Here is a 15696-nt window from a genome sequence, read left to right as displayed (position 1 = left end):
CTGGTGGTCACAGCCAAAGATAGACCCAGCTTGGTCAAGTGCCCCTCACACTTCACACATTGTTCTGTGTCCAGCTGTGCCTTGTTCTTCTGTGGGCTGAGATGACGACAGAATGTAGTGAGGGGGTGGAAAGAGAGAGAGAGAGATTCAGAGCAGTATGCTCAGTCTGTGTTAGCATTTCACAGTGATGCCAATGTGTGAAGCCTGAGGTAAAATGATTTAAATTATGCTTTTCTGGTGTATTTTTGTGTAGTTTCTTCTTGTTCATTTTGTGGTTAACTCTTTACAGTTTCCTGATTGCTCTGGAATGTGTTAGCTGGTTGTAATCAGGGAGAAGAGCTTATGTTTTCTTTAATTGTTAATCATTGTGGGGTGGGCAGCTGTTAAAACAAAGATGTAACGTGATTACATTTTGTCGTGAGTAGTTTTATTGGGTGTAAGGGTGTAGGCTGTTTGCTCTAAGGTATTTGAAGCCTTGTAAATAAAACCTTTCTCCACATGAAAGGTTAGTCACAGGGACACAGAAATTTGAGAAAAAAGTGCTTTATTTTATCCTTGGAAGAAAAAGTCAAACAGTAATGTTACAACTTAAAAAGTAAGAAGCAACATGAGATAAAATAACATCAATGCTCAAACCAATCCAAGCAACCAAAACTGATCAGATGAGAAGGATCTCTTAAATACCTGCTGATCGGACCAATTTAGACACAAGGGAACAAAGCTAATCAACTAATATTAGAGAAGCAAAATCAAGCTTTAATTTAATTGTTACTCTAACCTAACAGTAATTAAAAGAACAACTAAATACCTTACTGAGGAGACACAGAAAATAAATGCATTTAACATAAATGACTCCAGCTATCTTCTTATGATCTTGGAATACGTGGTATCTCCCAATCAGCACTTTCTGTATTAAATAGTGATGCGTTCAAAGACACCTCTTTTGCTCGTTATATGCTGGCAGACCATATCATTGCTTGGAGAACCCAGCACTGCAAAACCAGAGAAATTATTAGAAATTAAAGTAAATCCAACAAATTTAACATACACTCTCAGTGAACTTTATTAGGTATATTTGCTAGTACTGGATTGGAGCTCATTTTGCCCCCAGAACTGCATTAATTGTTCAAATGTCCCTTTCCACCACATCCTAAAGGTGTTCTTCTGGATTGACATCTGTTGACTGTGAAGGCCATTTGAATATAGTGAATTCACCGTCATGTTCAAGAATCCAGTTTGAAATGATTTTGCCTGGTGCATTACCCTGCTGGAAGACGTCACCATAAGAGCACTCAGACCAGCCTGTATTGGACCAATAATCATACCACATTCAAAGTCACTTAAATCACCGTTCTGGCCTATTCTGATGCTCAGTTTGCACTTCCGCAGGTTATCTTGACCATGCCCACATGCTTAAATACTGATTTTTATAGTTGCATGGCTGCAAGTGTAGCAGTCACACCCTCTTAAAATGGGAAGTCTGCACTCAGAGTGAACCTTCAACACTTTTGTTCACTCCTATAATTTACGGTAAGTTCTAGCTACTCATTTTAGCTCGATCTTTAAGAGCCTTTGGTAATGAATGATTGCTGTCTGGCTCTTTCAGGTATTGAGTCCTGTTAAACATACAAAGAAAATCCATATCCCAAGATGCAGTGGTGCAGGTGGGCTGGCAGTTGGAAATCACAACTTCCAACACAGGTAGGAGGCGTGTCTTATACTGCCTCAGAAGTAAACTGAGTGGCGCAGGGGTGTAGCAAGCACACAGAGTGACAGTCTAAAGGGCAGAAGGACAGAATCTACTTGTGTTTCAAGAATGTGACTACTGGTGTAATGTAGATATGGAAACAAACTCCTGATGAAGAAACAGCTTTTGGATTCTGACTAGTCTGTCTCAAGGAATATTGATTTTTATCCCTGCTATGGAATACCTGAGCTGATTGTGTAATCTTTTCTGATTGTTGAACAAAGGTTAAAGAATGGGTTTAAGATAGCAGAAGAAAAAAGCAAGCTGCTTCACTAGATTTGACAGATTAGATTTGACAGAACCTTTACTTTTTATTGAGCTCTGGATGGATCTTTCACCAGGGATCAAACTGTCTGTGTTACTTCTGCCAGTAGACAATTGATTTTTCCCTTTCTTTCTCAAGGATGTGACTGCTGTTTGTGTAAATATTCTAAGTTCTTATTGACACAACTTGGAAGGGACCGGTTCATTTGCACTGAGGCCCAAAGGTATTGGGTCTCGTCTTACAGCGATAGTGTTTTTTTTCCCTCTCTCTGTTCCTCTTGTCACCATGCAGACTGCTGGGCCAGAGATTGAAGACTCTTTTGACTTTCTTTTTAAAATCATCTTGGTTGGTGACTCAGATGTTGGGAAGACCTGCGTGGTGCAAAGCTTCAAATCTGGCATCTTCATCGAAAAGCAACAAAACACCATTGGTGTTGACTTTACTGTTCGTACCCTGGACATTGATGGCAAGAAGGTGAAGGTAGATGACTTTTATTTTAAGCACTTGCATCACAGCTGATAGTGCAGTCCTGTCCACATATTTAGGTGTGTGCAATTTATGAGATCCGTGTGGGTGCACTCTTGTCTTAAAGTAAAGAATTCCTTTTGTTTTATTTCTTCAGAGAAAGGGGAGGGGCTGACAAGCTGTCTGTAGTATCCTCGGTGTTTCTGTTAGCTTTCTGGGTGTGTTGATTTATTAGCTGCTAGTTTATAATTCTGTTTAGACATTTGCAGACATTTGTTCAGAAACAACTGCAAACAGCAGACAAACCTGACATCATACTTGAATAACTTAAGAGTTGTACGCTGTTGATCCTTAACCTATTCTGTATAACCGGTTAACCCATATTTGTGTTATCTGTGTTTTGCAGATGCAGGTGTGGGACACTGCGGGACAGGAGCGTTTCCGCACCATAACTCAAAGCTACTACCGCAGCGCCCATGGGGCGATGGTGGCCTATGACATCACTCGACGCAGCACATTTGAATCGGTTCCACACTGGATCAGGGAAGTGGAGCTGTACGGAGCTGCCAGTGTGGTGCTGATACTCATTGGTATGTAAACTGTCTGCACAGAGCAGAATATATTTTTGAGTTGTAGATATTGTCACAAAAAACATGTTACAAAATCAATTCAAACAACAAGACAAAAGTCACTTGCAAAGTCATTAGCAGATCCGTAGATTGTGCTAATAAAGGGATGAACATGGTCACCAAAAAGACTGAAGTAGACTGTGTTGTTTAACAATGTGTTAACAATATGTGCCAAGAAAATATCCCAAACAATGTCACACCAGCAGCTTTAGCTGTTGATACAAGGCAGGATAAATCCATATTTTCATGATTAGATCAAATCCTGATCTCACTAACTGAATGCAGTATTGTTGTATTAATTTGCAATAGGTCAATGACATGAAAGAGCATGCCAGTGAGGGAGAGTATTTTTATGTAGAGTTTAGATATTCTTCTTGTGTCTCTGTAGGTAGTGTATCGTGTAACGTCCACCTACAGACCAAAGACATATGCATAATGTGCTAAAACAGCGATTCCGGTGTGTGACTGTTGTCTGTATTAACCCTAAAAAAAATGTATCTTATAGTTAAAGTCTACTAAGTTTGTTGGGAAAGATATAATTCCAAAAAGTCAGAAACATGCCCCATGTTTTTGACGGGTAAAGTTTAAATGTGATCTGAAGACTTGGTTGTAGTAAGTGTTGCACTAAAAGAATAATTTAACTGAAAATGATACAAATCATAGCTGCAAATATCTGCTTCACTTCTGTTTTTACCAACTCTGGTTCTGTTCACCACTGCAGGTAATAAGTCAGATCTCCACAGTAAGAGACAGGTGCTCTTCGAGGATGCTTGCAATCTGGCAGAAGACAGTGGTGTGCTGGCTGCTCTGGAAACCTCAGCCAAGGAGGCCCAGAACATAGAGGCTGCCTTCATTCTTATGGCTCGAGAACTAATGGCACGCAATGGTATGACCATCATAAACGAGTCCTCTGAAAACTCTCCTCAGTTCATGCTGAGTAACAACTCTCACCCGGTTCCTAGTGCCGTGGTTACAGATAAAAAGTGTGGGTGCCGAGAAGGCTGAAGCAGGGAGTCACTCGAAGAGTGGGAATGGAGGCCTGAATACTCAATTTACCTGTTTCTCTACCAGAGAATGGGATGTTATTTAAAGAGAAACTGTGTGTTGCAACGTGTGTGTGAATACTGGTTTTGTATGTTTTGACTTTTTAATATTTAACATGTTGTAATATTATTCTAAGGATAATGAATGTGATGACAAACCACTCCTCTGCCAGAGGACTCTGTACACAGACTCCAGCACAGTAAACACTACAGTTTTACATGTAGCCTTGTGTCATTTTAATCCCTTTTTTTAAGGTTCTTTCACATCATATGGCTTTTGAAGTACAATGTCACAGGTTTAAGTCACCTGCAAATCACACATTGTTAAACCAGTTACAAATGTAAAAACTGTATTTTCAGTGGCGCTGTAACTATAACTGCAGTCTTCTAACAGACATTCACTATTCATTATGTGAAAAACCCTACTGTTAAATTCCATCAACTTCAGAAAATAAGACTAGTTTTTTTCAAAATAAAATTTAACATGCTGCTGGCTAAAGTAAAAAAAATGATGTAATACACTCATAGCTGGCAACTTAAATAGAGCTTATAAATTCATGTTTAAAAAAAATAATTAGGTAAAATATGACAGCAGTAAAAACAAATTAGGACCTATAGGGGTGTCTTTTTTTTGACTGTGCAAATGCCTGAAATAGTAATGTCACAAAACTGTGTCTTTGTACAGCTCTTTCTGAATCAGTCTAAACTTGCTGGAAAGATGTAACTGTGGAGGAATTCCACCTGAAATCCACTCATGAGCTTACCAATACTTAAAGTACTAAAATGTGTAATTCAACAACTTAATGTATGTACTCAAAAACCTGAATTCCTTGACTCAGAAACAGTGATGTCTATTATTGAAAACTTAAACTTTTTTAAAAGAATTCAGCAGTGGTCTGATGCACTATTATGGATGACTGATTTAAAATGCAACTTCTATGTATTTGATATTATTCCTTTTTACAGCTGACTCTATGGCTCGTTATAACATAGTAACACCTACTTCTCCCCTGTAATAATCAAGGGAATGGTTTGATAACCTGTTGCTAATGGTGAAAGGTCAGACTATGAGATGGAGACCCCTACTGTAGTGGCCAGCCTTCCTGCTTAAATACCAACTCAACCGCCTCCTTCACATCATGCACCACGAAGGATGGTTGAGTGAGGCTGGGATCGAAGCGGAAGTCTCTGTGACCATGGAAGATGCGTTGTTCTGTGACTGTTTTCGTTGGGTCTGAGAGCAGCTCCTGTTGGTCTTTGCTGTACACTCCTGTGCACACCAGGATTGAGCTACATCCCTCAGGGAGATCCCTTTCTACCACACGTGAAGCTCCACCTAGTTCTGCTGATGTCATTTTAGGGGTGTCATCAACAGCTGAGGGATCTATACTTCCACCAGCACTCTGAGCCTGCATCTGTGCCTTGGTGTGACGAGAAGACTGGAGGTAGCGATTGTAGAGGTTGGCGCCATATATGTCGGCCATGGGATTATCACTATAAAAAAAAAAAAAGGACTCAGTTCAAATTATTTTTTAAACTGAATTTCTAAGTGTTAAATGTAGACTGAAAAACTCACCCTATAGCATACACCCTCTTCACAGGCGTGTTCCAGCCAAGTCTTTCAGCCTGTTGTCTAATCAGCAGCTCAGCGTAGTTATAAGTCACCACACTGGGCTTCCCAATCAGAGCCTCGTACTTGAGTTTGTATCCTGTGACCTTCTTGTACAGAGACTCTAAGCACACCAGGAACATACCATGACCAAACCTGTGATGCAAGGAACAGGAAATACAGTATTGTGAGAAAGTTTTTGTTTTGTTCCCTTTCTTAGTTTTTTGCACATTGTCATATTTGTGACTTTAACGTTACAGATCGAACTAATTTTAATATTGGGCATAACCTGAGTAAATACAAAATGCAGTTTTTTAAATGATTTCATTTATTAAGGGAAAAGCTATCAAAGCCAACTTGGTCCAATATAAAAAAACCTAAACCTAATAACTGGTTGTGACACACTTGGCAAGCAAGCATTTGTGGAGGAGCTTTGTGCAACTCCTCTTTAAATAATTGTTTTAATTCAGGCACATCAGAGGGTTTTCAAGTATGAACTGCCCGTTTAAGTTCAGATGCCAAAGAATCTTAATTGGAATTAAGTCTGGACTTTGAATAGACCACTCCATGATCTTCATTTTGTTTTGTTTTTTAGCCATTCAGAGGTGCACTTGCTGGTGTGTTTTGGATCATTGTCCTGCTGGACGTCCTTTAGATGTTGTTCTGGGTTCTTTTGTGACCTGCTGGATAGGTGATGCACTCCTGGGATCATTTTGGTACGCCGGGCACTCTTGGGAAGGTTCACCTGTGTTCCACGTTTTCTCTCATAGCTTTCACTATGATTTGCCTTTGTACCCCTTTCTAGACTGATAATGTCAATGACTTTGTTTCTTAGTGGTTTCTTCAGAGTGTGGCATGATGTGTTGCTTTCTTGAATAATTTTGCCTAATTCACTTAACTTCTATTGAAGAGGTTTCTTTATTCAACAGGTTTCTCAGTAATCAGGCCACTGTGGCTGGTGAAGTTGAACTCAGCTCTCAAATGTGGTTACTCAAAAGTAATTCATGATTTAATGAGAGATCGATCACTTTTTCACACAGGGCCAGGTAGGTTTTAATAATAGTGCTTTTCCATGGCACTGTATAACAAGAATACTGTAAAATTTGAAGGTTGTAATATTTCAGACTGTGGTGTTGATGTGTACCGGGGATTCCAGGCCTCTGCCATCCACAGCAGGTCCATGTTACATGCCAGGACGGGGATGTGAGGATAATGCGCTGAACTCCAAGTGCTGCCTGGGTTCCCACCAGTTAGCAGCACGTCAACAATAAGCTGGAGGTTGGTCTCCCATCTAATAGGCTCACCAAATAAAACAACAGCTGCAGGACCAAATAAAAACAAAACATACAATTAGGCCACATTACCAGAAAATCATTAATTCTCAGGGATTATGTAATGACTGCGCAAAGGAAACATACCATCTATTGGCCGTAAACCTTTAGTGGGCGGCACCTGAAGGACATTGTGCAAAGTTGGGAAGACGTGTAACTGAACTGAACATAAATGGATTAAACAGTATTACTTACAACATCTTTGGGTCTTCTATTGTGATCCACAACATCTAGGACTGGGTACGCTTCTCTGAGCACATCTATAGTAACAACATCCTGAAAGCCCAGGCTGAAGTTTGGCGAGTTAAAGTCAAACCGGTTGAGCAGGAATTACAAGCTGGAAATATGTAGAAAATCTTAACAGTGTTTTGGGTATTTGGTGTTTTTTTGTAACATGTTTTCCAATGTTTAATTTACTGCATTTCTTTATATTTCAAATAACAATGTTTGACTTGAATTAAAAACAAAATCCCACTAACTCAAAAAAACAAAAAAATCTGTTGAAGGGCTTCACAGAGACTGTCAAGCAGTAAAGGGAACAAAGGGTGAAACGATTAAACACTGATAACAAAGTGGAACATGGAGAAAAACAAGTGAATAAACAGAACATTCAGCTTTAAAGGTCAATATCCAGAGTGCAGGCACCAGATTACCCGAGTTATTGCAGGATACTTATGAGCGACTTCCTCTACTGGACCCTGTCCGGAGACCAGCACACGCATTTTGTGGAACTGGGTAAACATTCGCAAAGGACTATGGGATAGCATCACCTGGTCTGGAGACACCTGAGATAAACAGAGTCTAGAATAAATGGCTGATATCAAAGAATATTAAAAACAAAATACACGAGACAAAGCAAACTGATAATGTTTTAAAAGGCTCTCAATTTACCTCCACCTCAAGCAGATGTGACAGATGTTCCGCTTTTGTCTGCCTCATGCAGTTCCCAGCATTGGTGACAAACACCACAGGGACCTTGTATTTTCCGCTGCGGTCCACCAGGTTTTTGAAGCACTGCTTGGCTGCAGGGATCGGAGTCTTGCCTCTCACCAGCACCCCGTCAATGTCAAAGAGGAGCCCGAAGGAGCTGCTTGCCTGAGGAGGGAGCAGGCGACAGAGTGGGGACATGTGTAGTATGACAACATAAGGTTACTCATTAACTGATACTGCATTCTGAGCAGTCTTTGAGAGCTCATCACTGCAGGCACACTGAACTGAGTGAGACTTTGATCCCACTGCAGCTTCTATGAGCTATGCAGCATAGTTTTATTAAAGTTAGTGATTGAACACTGATGAATAGATACTAAAATAATCTATACCGTACTATATACTATAGTATACTAAAAATACAATGATCAATGTGTGCAGTGAGTAGCCTCAGCATGCTCTCCTGCTGGGACATTCAGTCTCTGGCCTTTTGCTCCACCATCTTGTAAGTTTCTACATATTTATAATAATTGCTCTGAGATTTTAGCTTATTATATTAAATAGTTTCCTAGATATTGTTTAAGAAAGAGCCCATCCACTCACTTTTTTCACACACTGAAATCTAAGGAAATATTCAAATATAAATATCTCAAAGTTCTTTCACATTTCTTACCATAAAATTTATTGAGGATCTGCATTTGACAAATAAAAATATGAAAAACATTCATGCATTCCTTATAAGTCCCTTACAAGTTTGGTGTGCATTGTAAACATAAAAAATTACTTTATAAAAATGTAAAATGTGGCACATTTGTCCTCTGGCCTCTCCTTCAAGGTCAAACAACATCAAACATTCAGTCTTTTATCTTCAAAATTATGTTTAGAATTCTACTGCCATTGTTTGTATTGGCAACATTTAGGAAATGATATTGGTATATGGGGACTAAAAATAATATAGTCTGCATCCAAATGATGTTATATTTGACCTCTGACCTCAAGCTTTCTTTGTGGAGTTGACTCCAAAATGTATTATATCGTTAAAGAAAGTATTATCAAGAAAAAAGGGCTGCAAGTCAGTACCTATTATCCATTACCCACTCCTACATAATATTTTTATAATCAAATTAAACATCTGTAATCCTACCTTTACCTAATTTTTACTGCACTACAAACTTCTTAAAATAATTTTTTTTTAAAAACAAACAAACAAAGAAAACAAAATTCATACATACAAAATGTAATACTTCCCTTAACAGCGGGTAGCCTTGGTGGAGGTTTGCACTCTGAGTGCTTCTTCTTGTAAAATACAACTACGTCATTCAGAAATTGTGAGTCCTCTTTCCAATGTGATTTTTTATTAGCAGTTTTCAAATATGGCACTCTGCAGGACTGCTTGACTTTTTTAGTTAGCCAATACCCAGACACATGAGACAAATGTGAAGTTGTGTTCAAACATGGTCTGAGATTTCAAAGTGTGGAAAAAGATTTGAAAGTGGGTGAATGGGCTTTAACAAAAGAGACTAAAACTTCACAGAAATCACCGGATATTTCCAAACTTTAGATTAGAATATTTATATTTAAGTCAAAGATGGCTGAGCAGAAAATGTTTAAAAAAAAAAATTGGATAACTTGAGATTGAATACTCTTCTGTCAGGATACATTTCTTTGACAGGTAGCACTGAAATGGGATGGAGCGCCACCGTGCTTTCAATCAGCACTCCCTTCTCCACTCTCGTTAATACAGTTTGTACAAAGCGTTGACTTACATGGCTATAACATCTTGAGGCCGAAGACTGGGTGTTCGCTTGCTTTGCTGCTCCCTCGCAGCTTGATTTCAGCAGCTGCCAGCCACTCTTTAAATATCTCACTCTCTGCATTGTTTCAGGCACTTTAGTGGAAAAGGCGACGTGTAAACAACAACAACAACAGACACGGCCGAGCTAGCTTTAGCTGCGCCAACGGTAACGGCTAACTTAGCAAATGTGACCGCTGAAGAACCGGGTCATGATATTTTTATCAGTCTAAGTCAATACCATACTCTGCGCTCCTCATACTGTAATATACGGGTGTATACCGAGGAGCGGTACAATTTGTCATAGCTCTGAGGACGCATGCGCAAAGAAGCAAACCGTTGAACTTCCAGGTCCAATATTACGTCAACAACGGAAACCCACACGTTTATCATTTTTGTAGAAATGAAAGTCACTTTCTAACTTACTAACTTTGAAACTCAATAAACTCTGTACCTGAACACAATACTAATATTATTATTTATTTATTAGTTTCAACATCATGTTTAAATAACTGTAAATTTCATGGCAAAGATACAAAACTATATTATCTTTAAAAAAAGACCCCAAAATATTACATTTTATGATTTGCATGTTTGCATTTCCCCCCTCTAATTTTCCTCATTTCTGACACATTTCATGTATAGTTGTATAAAACAAAACGAATATACGAATAATTATTATTTTTTTGTACATATTTTTTCTTGATTATTTGCACTTAGTTTTACAAAAACTTTACTTAATTTTATCTGGGTTATTATAACCAGTAGCAAGGTTTGTTGACATTTTTACCTACTTCAGTTAGTTTACTGTCATTCTCCTTTGCAGATGCCTTTGTGCCACCCACCTCCACCTCTCATCACTCAAACTCCATTCAAGCCACCTTCATCTCAGCTCCGGGGGTCCTGCTCTAATCCCTTTTACAGCCAGGGTCCATTCGGCTGAGATAGGCCATCGGAGTCTAACCGTGTATATTCTGTTCATCGATAAATCATTTTCATCCTTTCTAATAATCTTTCCTTATTGAAACGCTTCTATGTAACACATTAGTAAACATAAGTTCTTATATATGTCATATTTTTAAAAAAAATACATGATTTTAAAAGTACAAATAAATTCATATTCAGTAAACTTTGAATAGTATGTACTTGTTTCAATAAAGGTTACACATTTGATGTGGAACATGAACGTCTGTTCCATGATCCCAAGATGACATCCAACATTCATCTGTATATGAAAATTTAAAAAACTGCCCAATTCCAAAAATAAAAATGACAACAATTTGGTTGTCACAGTAAAAAAAATTCAAAGCTGCATCTTTTTAAATTAAATATAAAGAACTGATTGTACACTGATTTAAAATAACTCTACGATTTTTATTAGTCCAAAGCACAAAATATCAACAACATTTAGTCTAGTTTTTAAAAATAAACACAGCAGAATAAGCAGCCATAACAGAGATAAACACAGCTACACATTACAGAAAATATCAGAGCATTATTCTCAGCTGTATCTTAGCTCATTTTCAAGTCCAAAGATTTTTGCCTTCAGAGCCATCAGCTCGCCCTGAACCTTTTTGGTCCTGGCATTGGTTTGTCGTACTTCATGAAGGATGGCTAAGTCCTGGTTGGGCCCCACATTCAAGGTAACCTGATGAAAAGAGAATCTCCCAGTCAATACTTACTAAAATGTGATTTTGGACATGAGCAAGGTGGAAAAATTGAAGGAAGATGGGTGAAGGTTTTGCTTAACTTTGTTTTGCATTAAAATTAAAGCCATTCACAGTGCTTATAATATGTAAAAACAAGCACAGGCATGCTGAGATCACAAATAACTTTCTAATAAAAATCAATTGGTCACACAGTTTGATCTTTTTACCTTCAGAAGCTGTTTTTCTACATCTTTGAGTTTCTGTCTGAGGAGTTTAAGGTCTGCCTTGAAGCCCTCCACCTCCATCACCCTCCTCTTCTCCAATGCCTCATAACGCTGAGTCATCAGCTGGAGGCGCTTGGCCATTTTCTCTGAACGCTCCTGCACACAGAAGCAAGGTATCAGTAAAAAGAAACTTGGTGATCGCCATCAACATCAGATACCATTTAATCAGAGATGTGTATAAGGCTTGTACAGACTGAACCATCAATCAAACTGGTGTACCTTGAATATTTCCCTGCCCACATCCCCTTCCTCTCTGATTTGGGACAGTTCTGTTTCAAAAGTAATGCACTGCTCCCTGTACATGTCTGCCAGACGGTTGGCTTGCTTCAGCTCCTCCTGCAATATCTGTTTGAAAAAAGAATAAAGAAAAAAACAGAGACTACAATGAACTCGCCAAAAAACTGTGATTTATTCTGAAGACATTAATAAAAGGCATTTATACAACCTCGCGAAATGGAATCAGGAAATACTTCTTACAGACTTTCATGAACACAAACAGATAGTTAATGTTACCTTTAACTCCTCTTTGTGTGGCTGATCTGACTCTGACTGAGGCTGAGGGAGGGCTGTGCTGCTGCTGGGCTGCCACGTTCGCCCCAACTCAGTGCTGACACCCCTGGCCTTCCTAAGACGGCTGTGGCAGGAGTCCAGTTCCCTCAGCAGGCGATCCTTCTCCACCATCCAGCTCTTCTCATTAGCTCGTGTGTCAAACTTTAGCTGTAAAAAATCTCTGGTGCTCTCATGCAACAGGTTCTGAGTTCGCTGGAGTCTGACATGTCAAAGGAGATAAATAAAAGTAAATCTGGAAATTTAATGGAAATTTAATGTCAGCCACAGAAGACAAAAGTCTAGAGGTTTGTTTTACAAACAGCTATAAGTCACAATGATAAATAACTAAAAATACAGACATCATAAACTACATAAACTATAAGACTAACTTGTCAGTCAGAGCAGCAATGCGGTCCTGATCTCTCTGCCGCTGTGCCTCGGCCTCCTCTGCTTTAATCTTTCGATCCTCCAGCAGAGCGTCCACCTGCTCTTTGGCCAGGCGAGTCTGCTCTTCCATTTGAGCCTGCAACGCCTCCACCTGGAGACATGTGCCACAAAATGTAAACACAGGACACACAAGAGAAAGAAATGTTTAACTTTCTGTAACAGATCATATAAATGAAATCGCATTTCAAGCATACATAAAGTGGGCCCATACCTGTAGCAACAATGTCTCTTTTTCATTGTTGTACTGTACCAAGTTCTCTCCATTTTCTCTATCTGCAAATTTAGTTCTCCTGCCACTCTCTGCTTAAATATAAAATCAAAACGGCATGGTCATTACAAAAGGCTGGTTTAAATACATAAGTAGTGATGACTTGATTAAAAACAAACAAAAACAACAACACAAATAAAATACATTCACATTTTCTTGAATAATCAGACGAAAGAAAATAATATTATTTGTAGAAAAATATATTTTCAAACCTTTCCTGGTTGCAGCAGGTCTCAACTTTGTTGGCCTAAGACTGAGACTTTCCTCCAGTCTTGACTCTGGGTACCTCTGTGAGATAGTGACCTGAAATATAGCAATAACAGTAGTACAACAGTATTTTTAACTACTCTGGGAGCTTCAATGTCATAACCCTAAACAACTGCCTGACTGCATTACCATGATAACAGCCAAACGGAGGCTTGCTTTTAGAAGGACTTTGCTAATATCATTAAAAATGCTGTAGTTCTGTTTAGCAGCACCAGCCAATCCAGTGTATCTTACTGAGATTATAAATTTGAGTTCAAAGCATCGACTCAGAAAATGACCTACAATGAAGTAAGCACGTACCTTGTGAGGAGGTTCCCGGTGGAAATATGTCATCTCTCCTGTATCAGGACCCACAAGAGCAAGAAGGTGTTGGATTTTCTTCCTGTCCTCCAGCTCTCTGTAAAACAGTGGCTAGATGGTAATAAAGTTTTATACACAGAAGCAACAACAGATAATGGTGGTTACAAGTTATCAAGATATCAAATGCCACACACCTACTGCTATCAGTCAAGAATAACTTGTATAGGCTTCAACTTTCTTAACGAAATATGTTAACATATATCTGTGCATTCCACTGGTTTTAATTATTAAAAATATGTAAAAAAATAAAATAAATACTTGGTCAGTTGCAGTAAGCCAGATGGTAAAGTAACTCATCACTATTGACAGAATAGTAATCATTCTCTGCAGGCACTGTGACTCACTTTTATCAATATTAAATGCTATACTTAAGGTTGAACTGTACACCTACCTGATCTTTAGTCTGTCGTTTTCTGCATAAAGCCGCAGAGACTGCTCTCTCTCTTGGAAAAGGTAGACCTGCATGTCACTCAGAGCACTCTGAAGCTCTGCAATCTCTCCTTCGCGCTGTCGTATTTCCCACTGTAGCTTATGCTTTCAGGGCATTATGAAGGGAGGCAAGATTAGTCAGGCAAAGATTCTTTGGCACAAATGGCTTAACATCAAAGCCTCTCACATTGACTCCCATCTCTCACCTGATCTTCAGTGAGGCTTTTATACTTTTCCAGCATCTGCAGCAGCTCCAAGTGCTCGCTATCAAACTGGGCAATCTTCTGTCTGTAGAACTCCAGAAGCTCTCTGGATGGACGCAGTTGCGCCAGACGCTCGTGAATAGGGGGGAGTGGCGAGTCAAGCTCCTGACCCGGGGTACGAATAGTAGTCCTGGTGGGTGAAAAACAGAAAAAGAAAACAAAGAACATGAAGCATTTTGAAGAAGATGATACTGGCATACAATTTACATTTGGGCATTGAAGACTCACACTTTGGTTGTAACTGTAACAGCTACAATATCACAGCACTTTACCAATGACATATAAACTGCGTAAAGGATTACCCAGGAATTTAAACCCATTTAGGTAATAACGCTTAATCCATGTGGGATGAGTCTGTAACAGTAGGGGAACCAGACTGTCACAATAAATCCAAGTATCATTTAGGGAGATTAAAGTAAAAAGCATTACTCTGGCTCACTCTGTGCTATGGCAACAAAAGTCCAGCGTTCAGCGTGTCAAATGCATGTTCTTTACCTGTGTGGTGTTGCATGTTTCTTTGGGGACCCCATCCTGTTGCAGACACTGTAAACAAAATGGAAAATACATATACAGATGCTTAAAAGGTTTACATGAATAATGAGTTGTTTTTAAATAATGAGCACTTAAAACAGTTTTGTGGTCTTAATATTCACATACTTTAAGAGCCCAATTATGTAAAGAGCATAAACGGAGTCAGCAGAACAGATATAATTATACAAATACTGAAATACATCATTAGAAAAAAATAAACACATCTTGTATTAGGAATTGGTGGACAAGCAAAATATTACCCTTTGCAGTATTTCTAATTATTATGACACGTTACATAACCGGTGAATACGTCAACTAAAAGAACTTCTAGAGTGGATTGCAGAGCTAACAGGGTAATTTATACCAGTCGTGTATCTCGGTTGCCACACACTGGGCGGTAGGGGGAGCGGGACTTTTAAAACCAGTCCGCTATTCTTGCCGAGGGATAATTTAACGCTTTAAACCCATATTAAACGGCCACGTCAATGATTCAGTTGGTCACAAAGAACCTGTACTTCACATAAAAAATAATCTATAAAAAAGAGCATGTCGTAGCAAAATGAGTAGGTATGTTTTATTTTTCATGGTGATGAATTCATGAGAAATAAGAAATGTCATATTATATAGCGCACCAATATAGCTGTCGTACGTTTTTCCAGGTTTTCTTTTCGCTTAAATACTTCTGAATTTTACTCACCCGTTACAACTTTAAACAGTCTAGCAGCACCGCGGTGTTGTTCTTTTGAAATCAGGAAGTTACCGCCCCTTTTTCTTCTTCGTAGGAACTCAGCCGTAACAGACGTTATTTTGCCACCTAGGGACCGTAGAGACAACAACCTAA

At 38.9% G+C, this 15696-nt stretch overlaps 3 protein-coding genes and 1 long non-coding RNA gene across 10 annotated transcripts; 2 read left to right on the top strand and 2 right to left on the bottom strand.

The window, feature by feature from the left end:
* The first annotated feature begins 47 nt into the window (after window positions 1-47).
* rab19 (RAB19, member RAS oncogene family) lies at window positions 48-4373 on the top strand. Of its 3 annotated transcripts, none has more exons than XM_080304903.1 (6): window positions 165-209; window positions 1157-1530; window positions 1607-1701; window positions 2304-2486; window positions 2884-3067; window positions 3828-4373. In XM_080304903.1, the coding sequence occupies exons 3-6, from the start codon at window positions 1651-1653 to the stop codon at window positions 4109-4111; spliced, it is 702 nt and encodes a 233-aa protein (XP_080161029.1). In that variant the 5' UTR covers window positions 165-209; window positions 1157-1530; window positions 1607-1650; the 3' UTR covers window positions 4112-4373. The 3 variants fall into 3 exon arrangements, with proteins under 3 accessions (XP_080161028.1, XP_080161029.1, XP_026032312.2); XM_026176527.2 differs by having other exon boundaries at window positions 2304-2492; XM_080304902.1 differs by lacking the exon at window positions 1157-1530 and having other exon boundaries at window positions 48-209; window positions 2304-2492.
* On the bottom strand, window positions 4363-10141 carry hdhd5 (haloacid dehalogenase like hydrolase domain containing 5). Of its 2 annotated transcripts, XM_026176525.2 has the most exons (8): window positions 9783-10141; window positions 7981-8184; window positions 7762-7874; window positions 7285-7378; window positions 7177-7210; window positions 6903-7077; window positions 5726-5914; window positions 4363-5643 (listed from the first exon to the last, which is right to left on the bottom strand). In XM_026176525.2, the coding sequence occupies exons 1-8, from the start codon at window positions 9891-9893 to the stop codon at window positions 5232-5234; spliced, it is 1332 nt and encodes a 443-aa protein (XP_026032310.2). In that variant the 5' UTR covers window positions 9894-10141; the 3' UTR covers window positions 4363-5231. The 2 variants fall into 2 exon arrangements, with proteins under 2 accessions (XP_026032310.2, XP_080161025.1); XM_080304899.1 differs by lacking the exon at window positions 7285-7378 and having other exon boundaries at window positions 7743-7874; window positions 9783-10134.
* LOC145430217 (uncharacterized) lies at window positions 6353-7286 on the top strand. The gene is made up of 3 exons (XR_013910683.1): window positions 6353-6474; window positions 6688-6804; window positions 6883-7286. It is a non-coding gene; the product is annotated as an uncharacterized LOC145430217 (long non-coding RNA).
* Window positions 10142-11161: 1020 nt separating the features above from the next.
* Window positions 11162-15664, bottom strand: ccdc77 (coiled-coil domain containing 77). Of its 4 annotated transcripts, none has more exons than XM_026176514.2 (12): window positions 15553-15664; window positions 14820-14867; window positions 14268-14454; window positions 14024-14166; window positions 13573-13669; window positions 13218-13308; window positions 12949-13040; window positions 12680-12828; window positions 12255-12510; window positions 11961-12086; window positions 11685-11837; window positions 11162-11456 (listed from the first exon to the last, which is right to left on the bottom strand). In XM_026176514.2, exons 2-12 carry the CDS (start codon window positions 14852-14854, stop codon window positions 11310-11312), a joined length of 1476 nt encoding a protein of 491 aa, XP_026032299.1. In that variant the 5' UTR covers window positions 14855-14867; window positions 15553-15664; the 3' UTR covers window positions 11162-11309. The 4 variants fall into 4 exon arrangements, with proteins under 4 accessions (XP_026032299.1, XP_026032302.1, XP_026032301.1 ...); XM_026176517.2 differs by having other exon boundaries at window positions 12949-13037; XM_026176516.2 differs by lacking the exon at window positions 15553-15664 and adding an exon at window positions 15488-15506.
* Window positions 15665-15696: the final 32 nt, after the last annotated feature.

The sequence above is a fragment of the Astatotilapia calliptera genome, chromosome 7 (genome assembly GCF_964374335.1).
Source record: "Astatotilapia calliptera chromosome 7, fAstCal68.1, whole genome shotgun sequence".
NCBI lineage: Eukaryota > Metazoa > Chordata > Actinopteri > Cichliformes > Cichlidae > Astatotilapia > Astatotilapia calliptera.
The sequence above is the reverse complement of the archived record's forward strand: the minus strand, read 5'-3'. Positions and strand labels throughout refer to the sequence as shown.

What these genes read in the sequence shown, in the direction of transcription:
- rab19 (XM_080304902.1), top strand. Translation starts at nt 1,651, where the DNA reads ATGCAGTGGTGCAGGTGGGCTGGCAGTTGGAAATCACAACTTCCAACA. An exon ending in TTGATGGCAAGAAGGTGAAG is followed by an intron (nt 2,493 to 2,883) that starts GTAGATGACTTT and finishes TGTGTTTTGCAG; the next exon opens with ATGCAGGTGTGGGACACTGC. An exon ending in TGTGGTGCTGATACTCATTG is followed by an intron (nt 3,068 to 3,827) that starts GTATGTAAACTG and finishes TCACCACTGCAG; the next exon opens with GTAATAAGTCAGATCTCCAC.
- hdhd5 (XM_026176525.2), bottom strand. Translation starts at nt 9,893, where the DNA reads ATGCAGAGAGTGAGATATTTAAAGAGTGGCTGGCAGCTGCTGAAATCA. An exon ending in GTAGAGGAAGTCGCTCATAA is followed by an intron (nt 7,379 to 7,761) that starts GTATCCTGCAAT and finishes GCCAAACTTCAG; the next exon opens with CCTGGGCTTTCAGGATGTTG. An exon ending in AGGTTTACGGCCAATAGATG is followed by an intron (nt 7,078 to 7,176) that starts GTATGTTTCCTT and finishes TTGGTCCTGCAG; the next exon opens with CTGTTGTTTTATTTGGTGAG.
- ccdc77 (XM_026176514.2), bottom strand. Translation starts at nt 14,854, where the DNA reads ATGGGGTCCCCAAAGAAACATGCAACACCACACAG. An exon ending in AAAGCCTCACTGAAGATCAG is followed by an intron (nt 14,167 to 14,267) that starts GTGAGAGATGGG and finishes ATGCCCTGAAAG; the next exon opens with CATAAGCTACAGTGGGAAAT. An exon ending in ATTGCTGCTCTGACTGACAA is followed by an intron (nt 12,511 to 12,679) that starts GTTAGTCTTATA and finishes TTGACATGTCAG; the next exon opens with ACTCCAGCGAACTCAGAACC.